This window comes from Bombyx mandarina, chromosome 01 (genome assembly GCF_030267445.1).
Source record: "Bombyx mandarina strain Sakado chromosome 01, ASM3026744v2".
In the NCBI taxonomy this organism is placed as follows: Eukaryota; Metazoa; Arthropoda; class Insecta; order Lepidoptera; family Bombycidae; genus Bombyx; species Bombyx mandarina.
The window spans coordinates 2,513,011-2,528,513 of record NC_143208.1 but is presented as its reverse complement, the minus strand read 5'-3'; the positions used below and the strand labels follow the sequence as shown (position 1 = coordinate 2,528,513).

Below are 15,503 nucleotides of genomic sequence, written 5' to 3'. Positions count from 1 at the left end.
TCAGATTTCTATACATATATTTATTTTTCCCCTGCAAAACGTAATATACCATTATATCTAGGCTCGGAATATGTTTTTGTCCCATTCGGTGTCCACCCTTGGTCCGTGGGGTCCTAACGCTATAAGGCTTTTTTAAGGAAATAGCAAAAAGGTTAGTTGACATCACAGGAGACCGAAGATCTGGCAGCTACCTTGGACAAAGAATTAGTCTAGCTATTCGAAGGGGGAACGCAGCCAGTATCTTCGGAACCTTGCCTAAAGGGACTCCTTTTAATAATATATTTTAGTTATTAAATTATTGTTATTATTTATTTAATATTATTTTAATATTATTAATTTAGTATTTAATTATTTGTTATAACGCCATATTTGATTTTACTTTGAAAATTTCATATACCATTTGGAATTTAAGTTGTGAAGAAATCGTGGAACTTCGCAAGTTCATGTCACATGTTTTACAAGTCCTCTTTTTTTCACTTGAGAACAGACAGCCGTAAAACTCTGAAAGCCATAAAGACGTTGTGAAAGACCGAATTTATTTTGTGAATGCTATGTTATATGAGCATGCGGCCTTTGTGAGAAAGGTTTAGAAGACAGAATGGATTCCGGCTTTGTTTTATTGAACGATTCTTTAGTTATTGCGAATGACCTTAAAGAACACGATACCTTTGATGTCGCAAACAAGAAAACATCTGTATATTTAAGCCTAATCCTACTGACATTGTATGGGCCAGTCGTTCGCCAAACACTGACCTCTTAAGTCGATTGTACCATCTTCCTTAAAAAAATTTTTACAAGGCATTGGCTCATCTCAAAGCACTTTTTCTATTAAGACAGAAGCTCGATACGATAGTCCAGTTATCTAGACCAACTAGACCTAACTTAGCTCACGTCGCAATCAACCACCATTATCGCCTTAGACACATCTTCACAGATCCTTTTAATCCAGTCTCGGGGTGGTTGAACCCTACCACTACTAACGCGGATTACATAACCGACCCAGCCTAAGGGGCAAAGTAGAGCCGCCGTCGTCCTAAGCATTTCTCATCGAACCTATTCTCGGTGCGTTTAGGTTCTCCAAGCACCGGTCACTGTCTAACTCGTCGAGAGTTACGAGTTAATTTAAACCCACTGAGCTTCTGGCCGGATCTTCTCAGTGGATCGCGATTCCGATCCGATGGTAGATTCAGCGAAGCACTGCTCTTGATAAGTATAGTGTTAGCAAATATCTGGTATCATCATCAGCCTATAGCAGTCCACTGCTGGACATAGGCCTCTCCAATTGTTCACCACTGAGCACTCACTGGATGAAAAAAGCCGAGGATCGTGCCCAGTGGCGAATATCTGGTATATCTTGATATACCTTTATGTATATATAAAACACATAAAGCTACCAATGATTAGGTAGAAGATAAAACAAACAAAAAAACATTAGGAGCAACCAATGCGTAGGTTATCTTACTCGCTGAAGTCATCGAAGAGTTCAAAGTGACGCTTAGCCCATGGCATTACTCGCGGGCTTGCTGCTTTTAAGCAGATAGGCCTCCTTCTGGGGCGCCCGGATCGCTAAAAATCCTCCCCCTCGAACTCACCCACTTAAGTGGTAACGCTCCGAGCCACAACACTTCCATATCAAAAACTAAAAGGTTTTATTTTATTATATCAATAATTTCAAATAAAGTAGGCAACACAGCTAAAGCTAATTTCAAATACAGTTTTATTGCACCAAATATTTATTATGTACATAAATAAAGTATTAACTCATTGTCATAACTACAATTAAAGATGAATTGTGAATTTTAAAAAATAGTTATCTGGTTATATAATTGTTAATATCCGTGATCTTATTTATTGGTATGCTGAGCATGAATGTTTGTGTACTGACCAAGCCGTATTCGCCCTCAGGTTTGCGACATTTGTGATGCGAACAACGAAGCCAAGAAGCATCCCCCGGAGTACGCGGTTGACGACCGCCGGACCTGGTGGCAGTCGCCTCCACTATCGCGCGGCATGAAGTACAACGAAGTCAATCTTACCATTGACCTTGGACAGGTAAACACTATTGGCATTTTTCATGATTAAACATTGAAGATACTTATCGCATTGACAACGAATGAACATATTTTACAATAACGTCACAATAGTTGCTGCAATGACAACAAATGGCCATACCTCTGAGATTTAATCCGAAATCCTTTTTTTACTATCGCACCGCCCACAACTGCAACATATTGCATCCATTATCTAGGAGAAAACTGCGTCCATCCACAGTGCGTTTCAAAAGATCTTTATCACCACGTGTCGTTGTGCTTTGAAATTAACAGAGCACTATGCTGTATCTAAAGTATCCGAGGTATTAAGGACATTCTTCGGCGGCAGGCCGCGGTTTAGCTGTACCCATGGCTTTGCTTGCGTCCATGCACGTGGAACATACGCTTGTGTCTCTTCAAAACTATTTATAAACTATATGTTTGTGTGTGACACAATACAACACAACTTCAACACAAACCTGAATATTCTATCCTTGTATATACTGTCCTTCTAATATTATTTCGAGACTGAAACAGCGTTTTTAATAAAAATATATATACCCGATCCTGTGGACCGAAGATAAACAGTCGACGTCGCCCTAAACACGTCATTTCGGATCCTCCCGATCCACTGACGGTGCTTTTAAGTACCTCAAGCAGTGGTCAACGTTCTAGTCAAAACTGTCGCCGAAGGGCTTGACTAGTAAATTAACCCACAGACACAGACCACTGAGTTTCTCGCCGGATCTTCTCAGTGGGTTGCGTTTCCGATCCGGTGGTAGATTCTGGGAAGCACTGTTCTTGCTAGAGCCAGTGCTAGCAACACTCCTGGCTTGAGGCCCGTGAGTTCATCTACACGTCAAGGCGAAGCGGAAATAGCCTCTCAAGGCTCAGCATAGGTAGGGAAAAGAAAAAAAAAGAAAAAAGTTAAATAAAGAATGATAGAGATATACAAGTTAGACCTATAGATCATAGACGGTAGGAGTGAAATTTTATGGCGCTGTCTTTTTTGGTCTATGAACGAGTGCGTCTCCGCACGGTATCCTCAGTGTGCCAGAAATAGTTGGTGATGGTGCATTGACCCCTATTCGGACAACTAACGCTGCAAGGATGATAAAATTTATTTTAGAACTACTAAAACGGTGCATGCTGCTTCGAATACCAAACGGAAAATGAAATTGGTTTAATATATTTTCGAATCCTCGTCGGCCCTGGACAAGCTAACCGACAATACTCGCCGTTTGTCTAACATTTTAGAAATGAATTGAGATGCTTAAAGGATGCAGTTCTAGCGTGGGACAGTAAAAATGGAGACTTCAACCTTAGGCTTCAAACTGGATGCCACCATTGGAGTCGCCTGTGATATATATGGTTTATGAGGCGACATGATCTCTATGGACCCAATAACCAATTTAAGCTACGTGACCTGAGACCCTGTTGATCACGTAGGGTAATAAAAAAGTTCATTTCTTTATTTTTCAAACCTGAGGCTTACTATTAAAATCCAAAAAATTCAATTTAATAATCACTCAATCCAAATTAAGCAATCGCAGCGAACAAACAGTAGTACGTATTATTAAATTTGTCTTGCAATAATATACATAGACAATGTGTATGCATTACAATGCATACAAACGAAACATAGTATACTTCGCACGTATTTCGTAACATTATAAACGCATACAGAACAGTTCTTTCTCGGAATTGCAATTATCTATATTATCGACCATTAGCATGTTCAGTCATTGATCTCTAAAATCTGAGAAAGAAGTGTGAAATAATACATTGGGTGGCAAAAAATGCAACAAAGAGTTCGACATCATAATAATATTATTTTATCAATAGAACCACTGAGAAGTAAGAATTTAGAACCTGTACCTACACAGATAAATAAAAAAAAAAAAAACAAATTTAAATTTCGAACTTTAAACGAACCCATTTTGTATTAAATATTTTATGCGCCATTTATATTAAATAATCACAAAATCGTGTTTTCCATGTATAATATTTAAAAAATACATATTATATCATCGTTTAGAAAAGTAAGTACTAGTTGTAGTTAGCAGCCTACAGAAATATTCGAATAATTGTTGCTTGTCCTGTAAATAAAAAATTAACTCATATGTATCAAGTTCATTAAAACAATGTTTGGTCTTTATAGAAATCAATGCGTTGCGAAATATGACACATATCTTTTAAGTATTGTTTTATACATTAAAGACGTGTAAAGCTTTGCTATAAAGAACTAAATTTTATTCAAAATTAACATTTAACTTTATGTATACATAATATGTATTTTTCTTTTCTTTTTATTCGCTGGTAGTGGGGCTATTATTCCAGCTAAGCATGGGCGGGTGAGCCCACGGTTTAAACTGAGAGAATTGGTAACCCTGACCTTAGCAAGGGCAGTGCTTCGCTGAATCTACCACTGGATCGTAATCGCGATCCACTGAGAAAATTCGGGCAAAAACTCAATGGGTGGAAAAAAGCATTGAAGATATTATCTAATGCGAATCGCGAATGGTACTAGTTCTGTTTTGCGTAATTTATTTAGTGTGACATCAAAGTGCCAATCTAATTTTATACGGCTTACCAACCAAACCATCTGTTCATCTTTGCGGTTGCCTGCCTGCCTTTTTAAATCTCTAAAGCCGGATAGTATGAACTCGGTGACTGTGGGTGAACTCAGCTCCGATGGCAGGAGATGCGATTGTAAAAATGAAATGACCAGATCGTCTAAAACAATTCCATTGATTCCCCATTGGACATACGATTGCTGACTCTAATATGATCAAGGAGATTCGTACTAAAAAAGTAGGAAACACCATGTATCCTGTAATTATTTGATGAGACCAATTGTTTTAGTATAGAACAGGACTTTAGATTGTAGGCACTAAGATTGCTTTTTTTTAAATTCGTAATAGCCTATGAAATCAATTTTATTAAACTGAAATCTAAATTTATTAGAAAATGAGCTAGAATCAATAATAAAAAAAAAATGTAGTTCCGTAGTTAGTAATGGTAGTAGAAAAGGTTCCTGGTTAATTTGAAAAAGATTACAAACCAAATAGAATACAAAACAAAATATAAATACGAAAATATTATAGTAAATTTATATTGTAAGGCCGTACACAGAGGTACCATCTACCTATGCCTAATTCTGACGAAGAAATTATGTTTTGTTTTCAAGGACAGCTGCTATAAAATACAATTGAGCTTTATGTCTCAAGAGGATTCACGATATTACATTAGTAAGCTCCGGTAGCTATATAAGTAGAGAGGCAAAGAACACCCTAGGCGACGCCGCGACCGGGCAAAGCAAAGCCGCCTTCGCCCAAAACATGTCTTGTCAATTCCCCAGATCAAGTCTCACTGCTTTTAGTCTCCTCAAGCACCGGTCACCCTCCTCATTGAAATAGTCGACTCAGAACAAAGAATTCGACGGGCGTACTAGCCCATAGACACAACCCACTGCGTTTCTTGCCGGAACCTTTCACTGAGTCGCGATTCCGACGGTAGTAGATTCAGCGAAGCGCTGCTCATGCTAGGGCTAGTGTTTCCAATTCTCTCAGGTCGAGCCCGTCAGCTCACCTACCGGTCCGGGAGAAGTAGGATTAGGGGTTGGCTACAACAATTCGTTAGGGAAAAAAAAGCAAGAAATTTAATTACCTAGAAGAGAAATAACTAAGAAAAAGATTGAAATATAACATTAAGATAGCCGCGTGCTAGAAAAAAATGTAGCTAAATTTGCACATAATAAGCGTAGTATGTCAAAGGAATGGAATCCAGTATTAAATGGGAAAAACATTGACCGTTGCACCACACAATAGACGATGCTAAATGTATTTAAAAAAGCTTGAGTGATTTAACAGTATTCATGTTTTATATGTACGTTAAGCACAAAAGCAAATCGCGATTGCGAACATTTCAAGAACATGTCTGAAACGTTCACTTTTACGAGTATTTTTTTCAGTTAAATGAGACATTACAATGATAATGAGTCAAACAAACAAAAACCAAGTGAAACAAAAACCTTTTTTTTTATTGCTTAGATTTGTGGACTAGCTCACAGCCCACCTGGTGTTAAGTGGTTACTGGAGCCCATAGACATCTACAATGTAAATGCGCCCCACACCTTGAGATATAAGTTCTAAGGTCTCAGTATAGTTACAACGGCTGCCCCACCTTTCAAACCGAAACGCATTACTGCTTAACGGCAGAAATAGCCGGAGTGGTGGTACCTACCCGTGCGGACTCATAAGAGGTCCTACCATCAGTAACAATGAGAACTTCAATGTCACGCCTCAACTTGGTGTTTAGGTTGTTGCGAATAGGAAGTCCCTGTAATCGCATTAATCGCCCACGCTTATGCGGATCGTGTGCTCCAATTCGGAAACCAACATTACTTCAATATGAAAAGAATCATATTTGCAGCGCTTCAATAAATTGCCGAAATGATATAGGAGTGGTTTTGTCCTGTCAGCTTCACTTCTTTTCTTCTACTTGCTCTTATTCCACATCATATGAGGTCAGCGCAGTATGTACTCTTATCATGCTGCATAAGGATTTGACAGTTGGAGTTTGACAACCGGTCATCTACCTGAGATCAACCTCCAGCCTTGGGTTACATGTCCAGTGGTATATCCATTTCAACGTTCCATAGGGAGGGATATTCTCTGTATCTTTTGCTGGTGTTTCATTTAGTACATCCGTTTCTGCTCCTACGATTTGTATTTCAGTATTACAAGCATTTACACAAAAAAAATGAATTTTCAAATACCAATAAGATTAATATTTATATATATCACATTATATTCGTTTTTCATAATATACGGAAGAACTTATCAGCTTGACTGATGCTTATAAATTCGGAGAAGATCTGAATAAATAGGACAGACTTGTATTGAAAATAACTCGAATACAAAGGCAGATTGTCTAAATTGAGATGTGAACTATAGAATTTAATTTTTTTTATCTCAATTTCAAATCATCATAGTTTTACAAACGATTTGAAATGTACAAAGAAGAATCAGTAAGAAATTCGGGGCTTTCTCTTTTCCAATACTGGCTATACATCGCTGCACGCCATCTAGAATATCTAGGAAGCATTCTTGAAACAAGGGTTTTATTTATTTATTATTTAAACAATTATTTGGTATCGTCACTAATCTTATCTTATACCTTTAAACGAGCAATTCTTGTATATTCATTTATATATAATCTGAAGCTCAGAAACGACTCCAACGATTTTCATAAAATTTAGTATACAGGGGATTTCGGGGGCGATAAATCGATCTAGCTACGATGTATTTTCAGAAAATGTTGTTTTATTCGTGTTTTCAATAATCAACTTTATCGATAATCAACTTTATGGCTCTTCCCGACATCTATTGGCGAATAATAATACTATTTTTCTTAATTGAGGGCAACTAACACCTTTAAAGACATAACAAGATGGCGTTCTCAAAAAAAAATCTAGTTTTATTGATCACAGTCGATGAAGTGCAGTCATATATCATGATCGAGCCTATAAATAAACATAGCCATTTCATTGGACGTGTCATAAAAATGTTTGTCTAATATGCCGTTACGGTTACGACAGGACGAAGTGGGTGTTGATAGCGGGCCATCGATAGCACGAAGTCGTTGTAAAGGCGAGGTCACAGGTCTATGAGATTACATTATCTCTTACAATAATAGATCGTTTCTAATAAAAAATATATATAGGAACATCAAAATTTACGATCGCCCTGGAATTAATATTACAAGGAGTTGTAAATGTTGTCGCTGTTAGGAATGTTTTATGGTGATTGCATCGCATTTATTCCAGTATTTACCAATATAAATATTTCCTTTACATAGCGTGCCGTACTTAAAATGAACCACAATGAGAATGAGGATTTTTTTTATCTCAACGTACTATTCTATATTATTAATAAAACCACAACTAAGAATAAGAAGAAGAAAATATTTCTCAATGTAATTTTCTATATTATTAATTAAATGTATGCATTACCAAGCCATTCCAAATGTATGCATTCCACTTGGAATGTATTTTAATACATTCAAACAGACGTACATACATAAAATACACACACGCATAGCAAACGTGAGTTATGCTATCAACATATCCTTTAAACTTTTCTTGAGTATTTAATAATTTCATTTAATTAAGGTATTCTGTATAAAGATGAATGTTCACAGGAATTCCACGTGGCGTACGTCTTCGTGAAGATGGGAAACTCACCTCGCCCTGAACTCTGGGTGCTTGAGAAATCGACTGACTACGGAAAAACATTTAAGCCTTGGCAGTATTTCTCTGATTCTCCACAGTAAGTACTGTTACTGTATTTTTTTTTATCAGCCCATGGACGTCCACTGCTGGACATAGGCCTCCCCCAAGCCTCGCCACAAAAAAAACCCAACATGGCTGACACAAATAAAACTGTTACTGTATAATTGGCATTATTGTCTGTGATCCAATTTACGAGTCCATGAACGAACGAATTCATTAAATACTTTTAAATTACTCAAACATTCACTATTATTTTCTACAGAGATTGCGAGAGATACTTCGGTAAGGAAAGCCTGCAGCCAATTACGAAAGACGATTCTGTAATTTGCAGCACTGAATACTCGAAAATTGTACCCCTCGAGGATGGTGAGGTAAGAGAATTATCACAAACGCCTCCCAGAATATTTTTAAGGTTCATTAATACATTTATATTACATGTTTTTTTTAAGGAATTTTATGACCTAGTAACTAAGGCCTTTAAGTCATGTCTTATTTTAATTTATATTCTTATTTTTATGAAAAATGATAAAACGAAGTGAAATGAGATGATATGGGATGAAATATAATCTCAGTAAAATGGTGGTCATTTACTGAGATTTTTTCAGTGGACTTTTTGGAGGATCCGGAGAAGTTACGTCCAGCGGCTTAGTTTCATTTTCCAACATTTGTGCACTTTCACAGTTAATAAACCGCCGTTATTACACATTTAAACCCAAAGAAACTCTAAATAGACAAAATAAAACAAATCACACAACTTCACTCCTCGTGTTCCCGCCATAAAGTCCTTATATTACATGTGCAAACTGACAACCACAGATAATATTATAGAATACGTACGAAAGTATACCTAATTATTAAGCCTCTTTAAAGTTTACCATTGAAAATTTTAATTGAAATTCTCATCCACAGATACCTATATCTTTATTGAACGATCGCCCTTCGTCGAATATGTACTTCAATTCGTCGGTGCTGCAAGAGTGGACGAGAGCAACCAACGTTAGGCTACGACTGCTTCGAACCAAGAACTTGCTGGGACATCTTATGTCTGTGGCTCGACAAGATCCTACAGTCACCAGACGAGTGAGTCTAAGCCGCATGTGTTCAAGTACCAGTTTTTCCAAACAACGCTTTTTAAATTATTTTCAAAGACTGCAACACTTTTTTTTTCTAACTACAGCTTAGCTATAGCTATAGCTCTGAGAGGCTATGTCAGCATAACCTAACAAGTCAGTGAGCTCACGGGCCTCAAACCTGACGACGTTGCTAACACTAACCCTAGCAAGGGCAGTGCTTCGCAGAATCTACCACCGGATCAGAAACGCGACTCACTGAGAAGATCCGGCGAGAAACTCAATGGGCTGTGTCTGTGGGTTAATTTACTCGCCGAGCCTTTGGTCGCAAGTGACGAGTTCGACGAGAACGGTGACCGGACAAACACTACTGACGAGTGTTTTAAAGGAAAATATTTAAAATTAACATACTATATTATTTAATTAGCGTCGTGCCTTCCTATCTATTTAAATTAAGTAAAATTACAGTTGAAGTCAGCGATAAAAATGTATTAGTAATTTTTTTATTATTATAATCACTTCAATAGTCTTTATCGGTTGCATGACGTAAATACATAACTAAACGTGGCACTATAGTACGGTTACAATTGACGTAATCAAATAAAAAAAATAAGGTCGGTGTACCTTTTGCTAAAATCGTTTCATGTGGATTATTGTATAGATATTTGAAATATAATATTTTGTCAATAGAATATTATATTAAGCACTGGTATTTTAAGAAATATCTCGAATATTAATTCATATAATATTGATCGTAAATAAATTATTGATACATTAGGACTTAGACTATGCCTGACTTGTAACGTCATGGCGAACAAAACCCTTCACATCACCATTCCGACTATTTTATTTCAGTCCAATAAATACCTTATGGTTGGATTACTAGATTATATTAAACATCATCTTATATTACTAAACTTAACTTGATCTTATGTCAAGAGGTCATTACCCTCAATGAATGGGAAATTAATAAAAAAAATTAAAACGCAACAAACATCTCGAAATAATCCACCCGTGTTTCCGTACAGTACTTCTACAGTATCAAGGACATCAGTATCGGGGGCAGGTGCATGTGCAACGGCCACGCCGACACGTGCGAGCCGGCCGATCCTGCTGGGAACCTCAACATCCTGGTGTGTCGGTGTCAGCACAACACGTGCGGTCCTCAGTGCAACAAGTGCTGCTCCGGCTTCGAGCAGAAGAAGTGGAGGATCTCGCAGAACTGGGACAGGTTTTCTTGCGAGCGTGAGTATTGCAACCTATTTATATTGCTTATAGAAAAAACATTTAATTCTGACAAGCAGATATCGCACCCTGTAATAATATAATTTTTTCTTACACAATTTTTAATTCAAATTTATTAAGATTTATTTTCTATTTTTTATTGGGATTTTCTATAAAAGCGTATTTTTTAGTGTTTTTTAAACTATTATTTATTTTTCATTTTTTAGTTGAATTTCAATTTTATCTAATTTTTTTTCTATTTTTTTTTAATATTGAATTGTCATCGGTCCTTAATAAGTATGCCATATTTCGAGTTAATCCGACGTTTTGAACGGGGTCAAAATCATGTTCAAAGATTCCGTTACAAACATACATAGTCTTGAAGCTAATAAAAGCGTATTAAAAATATATTTGTAAATCGCTTGCTCCATATTTCATTTGTAAATTCCGTATCAGCCTGCAACTGCCACAACCACACGACCGAGTGCACGTACGATCCCGAAATCGATGAGAAACGCCTCTCGTTGGACATCCACGGGAGGTACGAAGGTGGTGGAAAATGTCAGAACTGTCAACACAACACCGAGGGTATCAACTGCAACAAGTGCAGACCGACGTACTACAGACCCTATGGAAAGAGATGGGACGAGCTTGACGTTTGCCAACGTGAGTACTAATCTCTTATTTCCATTAGTCCATTAGAATCTTGCCCACTGAGTTTCTCGCCGGATCTTCTAAGTGGGGCGCGTTTTTGATCCGGTGGTAGATTCTGCGAAGCACTGCTCTTGCTAGGGCCAGTGTAAACAACACTTCCGGTTTGAGCCCCGTAAGCTCACTTCACGTTAGGACCAAGCTGAAATAGCCTCTCAAGGCTATCAACATAGATAGAAAAAAAAAGACAATTTAATAATGCCAATAGTAAGAAGTCATAAGAAGACGACCCCCCGAATTTTCTTCGCCCTTTCTCACAAGAACTGCGACTCTTGATAACCCATCATAGAATTTGTTATTTGGTATCTATCTATATCATTTTAGGGCATCATTGTTATCAAATTTTCTTCAAAGCTTGCTATTGTACGCCGAACTAAAATATATTGTTAACAGGTTGCTAAACAACAAAACAATATATAGGTACTTTGATTACATGAACAATAGCAACAATGCACCTACTTACACTAAAACCGCAAATAACTTTTTCCGTTACCATTACATTCGTACAAAATATTATTTCTTTTTGCTTCGACAATTAATTACTTTCCTTCAAACGACTTTGACGGGCAGATAGGTAGAGAGGCGTTAAGTAGCTACTTTACTGTTCCCCTACAACTGCTGATGTCCATGAGCGACGTTAATCACTCACCACCAGACCGTACGCTCCTCTGCACAAAAAAAAACCTCGAATAGCACAAGTAAGATATCATCATCATCATCTTAGGCCTTACAGCCCAGGGTGGGCCTTAGCCTGGTCCAGTATGTCTCTCCAGACTGCTCTGTTCAGGGCTTTCTCCTTCCAATTCCTGACACCGATAACTTTGAGGTCGCAAGATAGTAATGAAATAAATAATTGCATTAATCCTCCAGCGTGTCAGTGCGACCCCCATTTCTCGACCGGTAACTGCGAGGAGGAATCCGGTAGATGCGAGTGTCGACCAGAGTTCCAGCCCCCTGACTGTAGTTCCTGCGCGTACGGGTACTTCGACTATCCTAACTGCAAGCCTTGCACGTGTAATTTGAACGGAACAGAAGGAGAGCACTGCACGCCCACAGACGGACTGGTGAGCTACAGAGGAACTAATTCAACAAACAATTAATGTCATAAGGCAGAATCTATATATTATGAGGTAAAAACTTTGTACCCCTTTTTACGAAAATAGCGCGGACGAAGGAGTATGAAATTTCCTACACTTATAGAGAATATAGAGGAGTGCTAATTTTTTTTTTAATTATGCTATGATGATTAAATTATGCTATCAATATAAAAGTAAAACATACCTTTCGACTCAGTACTGTATTAAGTACAGTAAGTACACTTTTAATATGTTTTAGAATCGATACAGCAGTTCAAGACAGATAAATTGAAAATACAAATAGATTGTAACGAATTTTCACTGGCAATAGACTTTTTTTTATTTGTTTAATAAATATCGTTGAAAAATTGATAAAGTAATGAAAGTAATTTATATTGAACGAAAAAAATGAGAAACTTCTAGAAAATATCCAATATAATGTGAAGTTTCCAATAACTATTACAAATCTCTGCAGTGTCCATGCAAATACAACTACGCTGGGAAGTCTTGTGAGATTTGCGAAGACGGCTACTATTCACCGGAATGCAAAAGTGAGTAACCAAAATATGTTTATACTCTCAGTGCTTAAGCAAGAATCGATGTTAACGTAAATTACTTAAAACAAAAATCGTAATAGCACGATTGAGGTACTTATCACTTTTGTTGGTTCCCCGATAGACATCGTTGCACTCTCAATTGTTATATCGAGGGGTGTAAAGGCTATTTGTTTTAAGCGAAATTTCGCTTAATACGCGATATTTATCTTTTACACAGTTTTTTTCTTTCTTTTTTATTCCTTAGACGGGTGGACGAACACACAGCCCACCTGGTGTTAAGTAGTTACTGGAGCCCATAGACATCTACAACGTAAATGCGCCACCCACCTTGAGATATAAGTTCTAAGGTCTCAAGTATAGTTACAACGGCTGCCCCACCCTTCAAACCGAAACGCATTACTGCTTCACGGCAGAAATAGGCAGGGTGGTGGTACCTACCCGCGCGGACTCAGAAGAGGTCCTACCACGAGTAAATATGAAACTTCAATTAAGTTTACTCCATTCAAATAGCTGAAGAAGTTCTTTTTTCATGATATTTTTTCTCCAGCTTTAAATGGCTCTCCTGTAAAGTTGCAAATGTGTCGTTTAAGTCCAATAGTCTTTCACCTCTCGATACGACAGCTGTTCAAAGATCCTGATTGTTGATTTAAATTTCTTGATGATCAATGCCGAACGTGGTCCGCGAATGAACAATACGGGTACGTTAATGTTTCCGCAGACTGCGAGTGCAACACCGTCGGCTCGGTTTCGTACGTTTGCGACAAGCTGACCGGGGACTGCACGTGCAAGAGCAAGTACAGCGGCAGGACATGCAACCAGTGCCAGGCCGGCTACTACAACTATCCCACTTGCAAACGTGAGTTAAAATTGTACGCACTTTAAACATAAACAGGCTTTACAGATTCAATCTGGAGTTACCTTTATAGAGGGAAGGACTTGAACCACAAAATCCATAAAAATACCAGGCCGGGCGTCGGATAAAGGGGTTGCTAACTACTCTATCACAAACCCCAATATCTGACCTAGGCGACGGGGCAACACAAAACCGCCGTCGCCCGAAACATGTCTTGTTGGATGCCCCGGATCTACTCTTGGTACTTTTAGACTCTTCAAGCACCGGTCATCGTCCTCATCAAAGCATTCGACGAGCGAAGTAACCCGTAAACATAATCCACTGAGTTTCTCGTGGAATCTTCTGAGTGGATCGCGATTACGATCCGGCGGTAGATTATGCGAAGCATTGGGGAAGGCCTATTTCCAGCAGTGGGCAGATAAAGGCTGATGATGATGATGATGATGACTGCTCTAGGGTTAGTATTAGCAAATTCACTCAGGTTGAGTCCGTGAACTCGCCTACCCGTAGCTGGAATAGCCTCTTTGGGTACCAGCCAATAGGTAGGGATAAAATGATATCCACGACCCTTTTTTATCAGTAATTAAAGTTTTATAGTAGGATTACATAGCACTCGCCCAAGAAATGTTTGTTTGAACGATCATAGCTAAAATTTTATCATTTTTTTTAAACTAGCTTGCAACTGCGATACAAGCGGAACTGAACCCAGCATTTGCGATGACGTCAGTGGACAGTGTATCTGCAAAGCCGGCTTCGGAGGACCTAGATGCGACCAGTGTTTGTCAGGGTGAGATCATACAGATTAATTATACATTTTTGAATAAATCGACGAAAACCCACCGAGGAGGTAAAATTGCTCAGTACACCAACGCAGCGACGGTCCGAACGTAATAGTCAATAAAGATGCCACAAACTAGAAAATTATCCTTAGCCTTAGAAATCATCATCCTTAGCCTGATAGAAAAGAACTGTGCTTTTAAACTGAAATATCATATTTTTACGGCCATTGGTGTCTCTACCTTTTGACTTAATTTGCTAGATGTCATTGTAATGTCTTATATAACTGTCATAGCTGTCGTACTGTGGTTGCTCTTACAGTTGGGATCTTCTACCTCAACAAATAAAAAAACATTAAATGCACGTTACAGTCTTACGACCACAAATAAAAAATCTTTCACGGCCACATTACAAATACTATCATTTAACGGGTTGTTACTGCGGTTTTTTTCCCGAGATTTCGGCAGAATCGGAAACTTATTAACAGTAAAAATTGTGATTTAATAATTGCTTTGGGGACAAGTTTGGCGGGAACGCGAGGAGTGAAGTTGTGTGATTAGTTTTATTTTGTCTATTTAGTGTTTCTTTGGGTTTAAATATGTAATAACGGGGGTTTACTACCTGTTTAGTAACTGTGAAAGTGCACAAATGCGGGAAAATGGAACAAAGCCGCTAAACATAACTTCTCGGGATCCTCCAAAAAGTCTCAGTAAATGACCACCATTTTACTGAGATCATATTTCATTCCATATCATCTCATTTCATTTCATGCCAATTGATTAAGTTTCCTTCGTTTATTATTATTCATTAACTGTAAATAATTAAAACGGCGAATTATAAAAATCTTATTACTTGACGCTGGCTAATGCATAAACCGTGCCGGAGCCAAAAACGAAAGAAGAAGAATGAT

The 15,503-nt window shown here is 37.9% G+C and overlaps 1 protein-coding gene across 1 annotated transcript in view; it reads left to right on the top strand.

Annotated features, from left to right (window-relative positions):
* LanA (laminin subunit alpha) overlaps nt 1-15,503 on the top strand; it is a 68,195-nt gene that overhangs the window by 6,150 nt on the left and 46,542 nt on the right. Inside the window, exons 2-11 of the mRNA XM_089727102.1 lie at nt 1,906-2,052; nt 8,235-8,362; nt 8,588-8,696; nt 9,235-9,405; nt 10,424-10,640; nt 11,076-11,285; nt 12,201-12,394; nt 12,882-12,957; nt 13,682-13,819; nt 14,492-14,603. Of these exons, the coding sequence (XP_089583228.1) occupies nt 1,906-2,052; nt 8,235-8,362; nt 8,588-8,696; nt 9,235-9,405; nt 10,424-10,640; nt 11,076-11,285; nt 12,201-12,394; nt 12,882-12,957; nt 13,682-13,819; nt 14,492-14,603 (1,502 nt within the window). The remainder of the gene's footprint in view (nt 1-1,905; nt 2,053-8,234; nt 8,363-8,587; nt 8,697-9,234; nt 9,406-10,423; nt 10,641-11,075; nt 11,286-12,200; nt 12,395-12,881; nt 12,958-13,681; nt 13,820-14,491; nt 14,604-15,503) is intronic.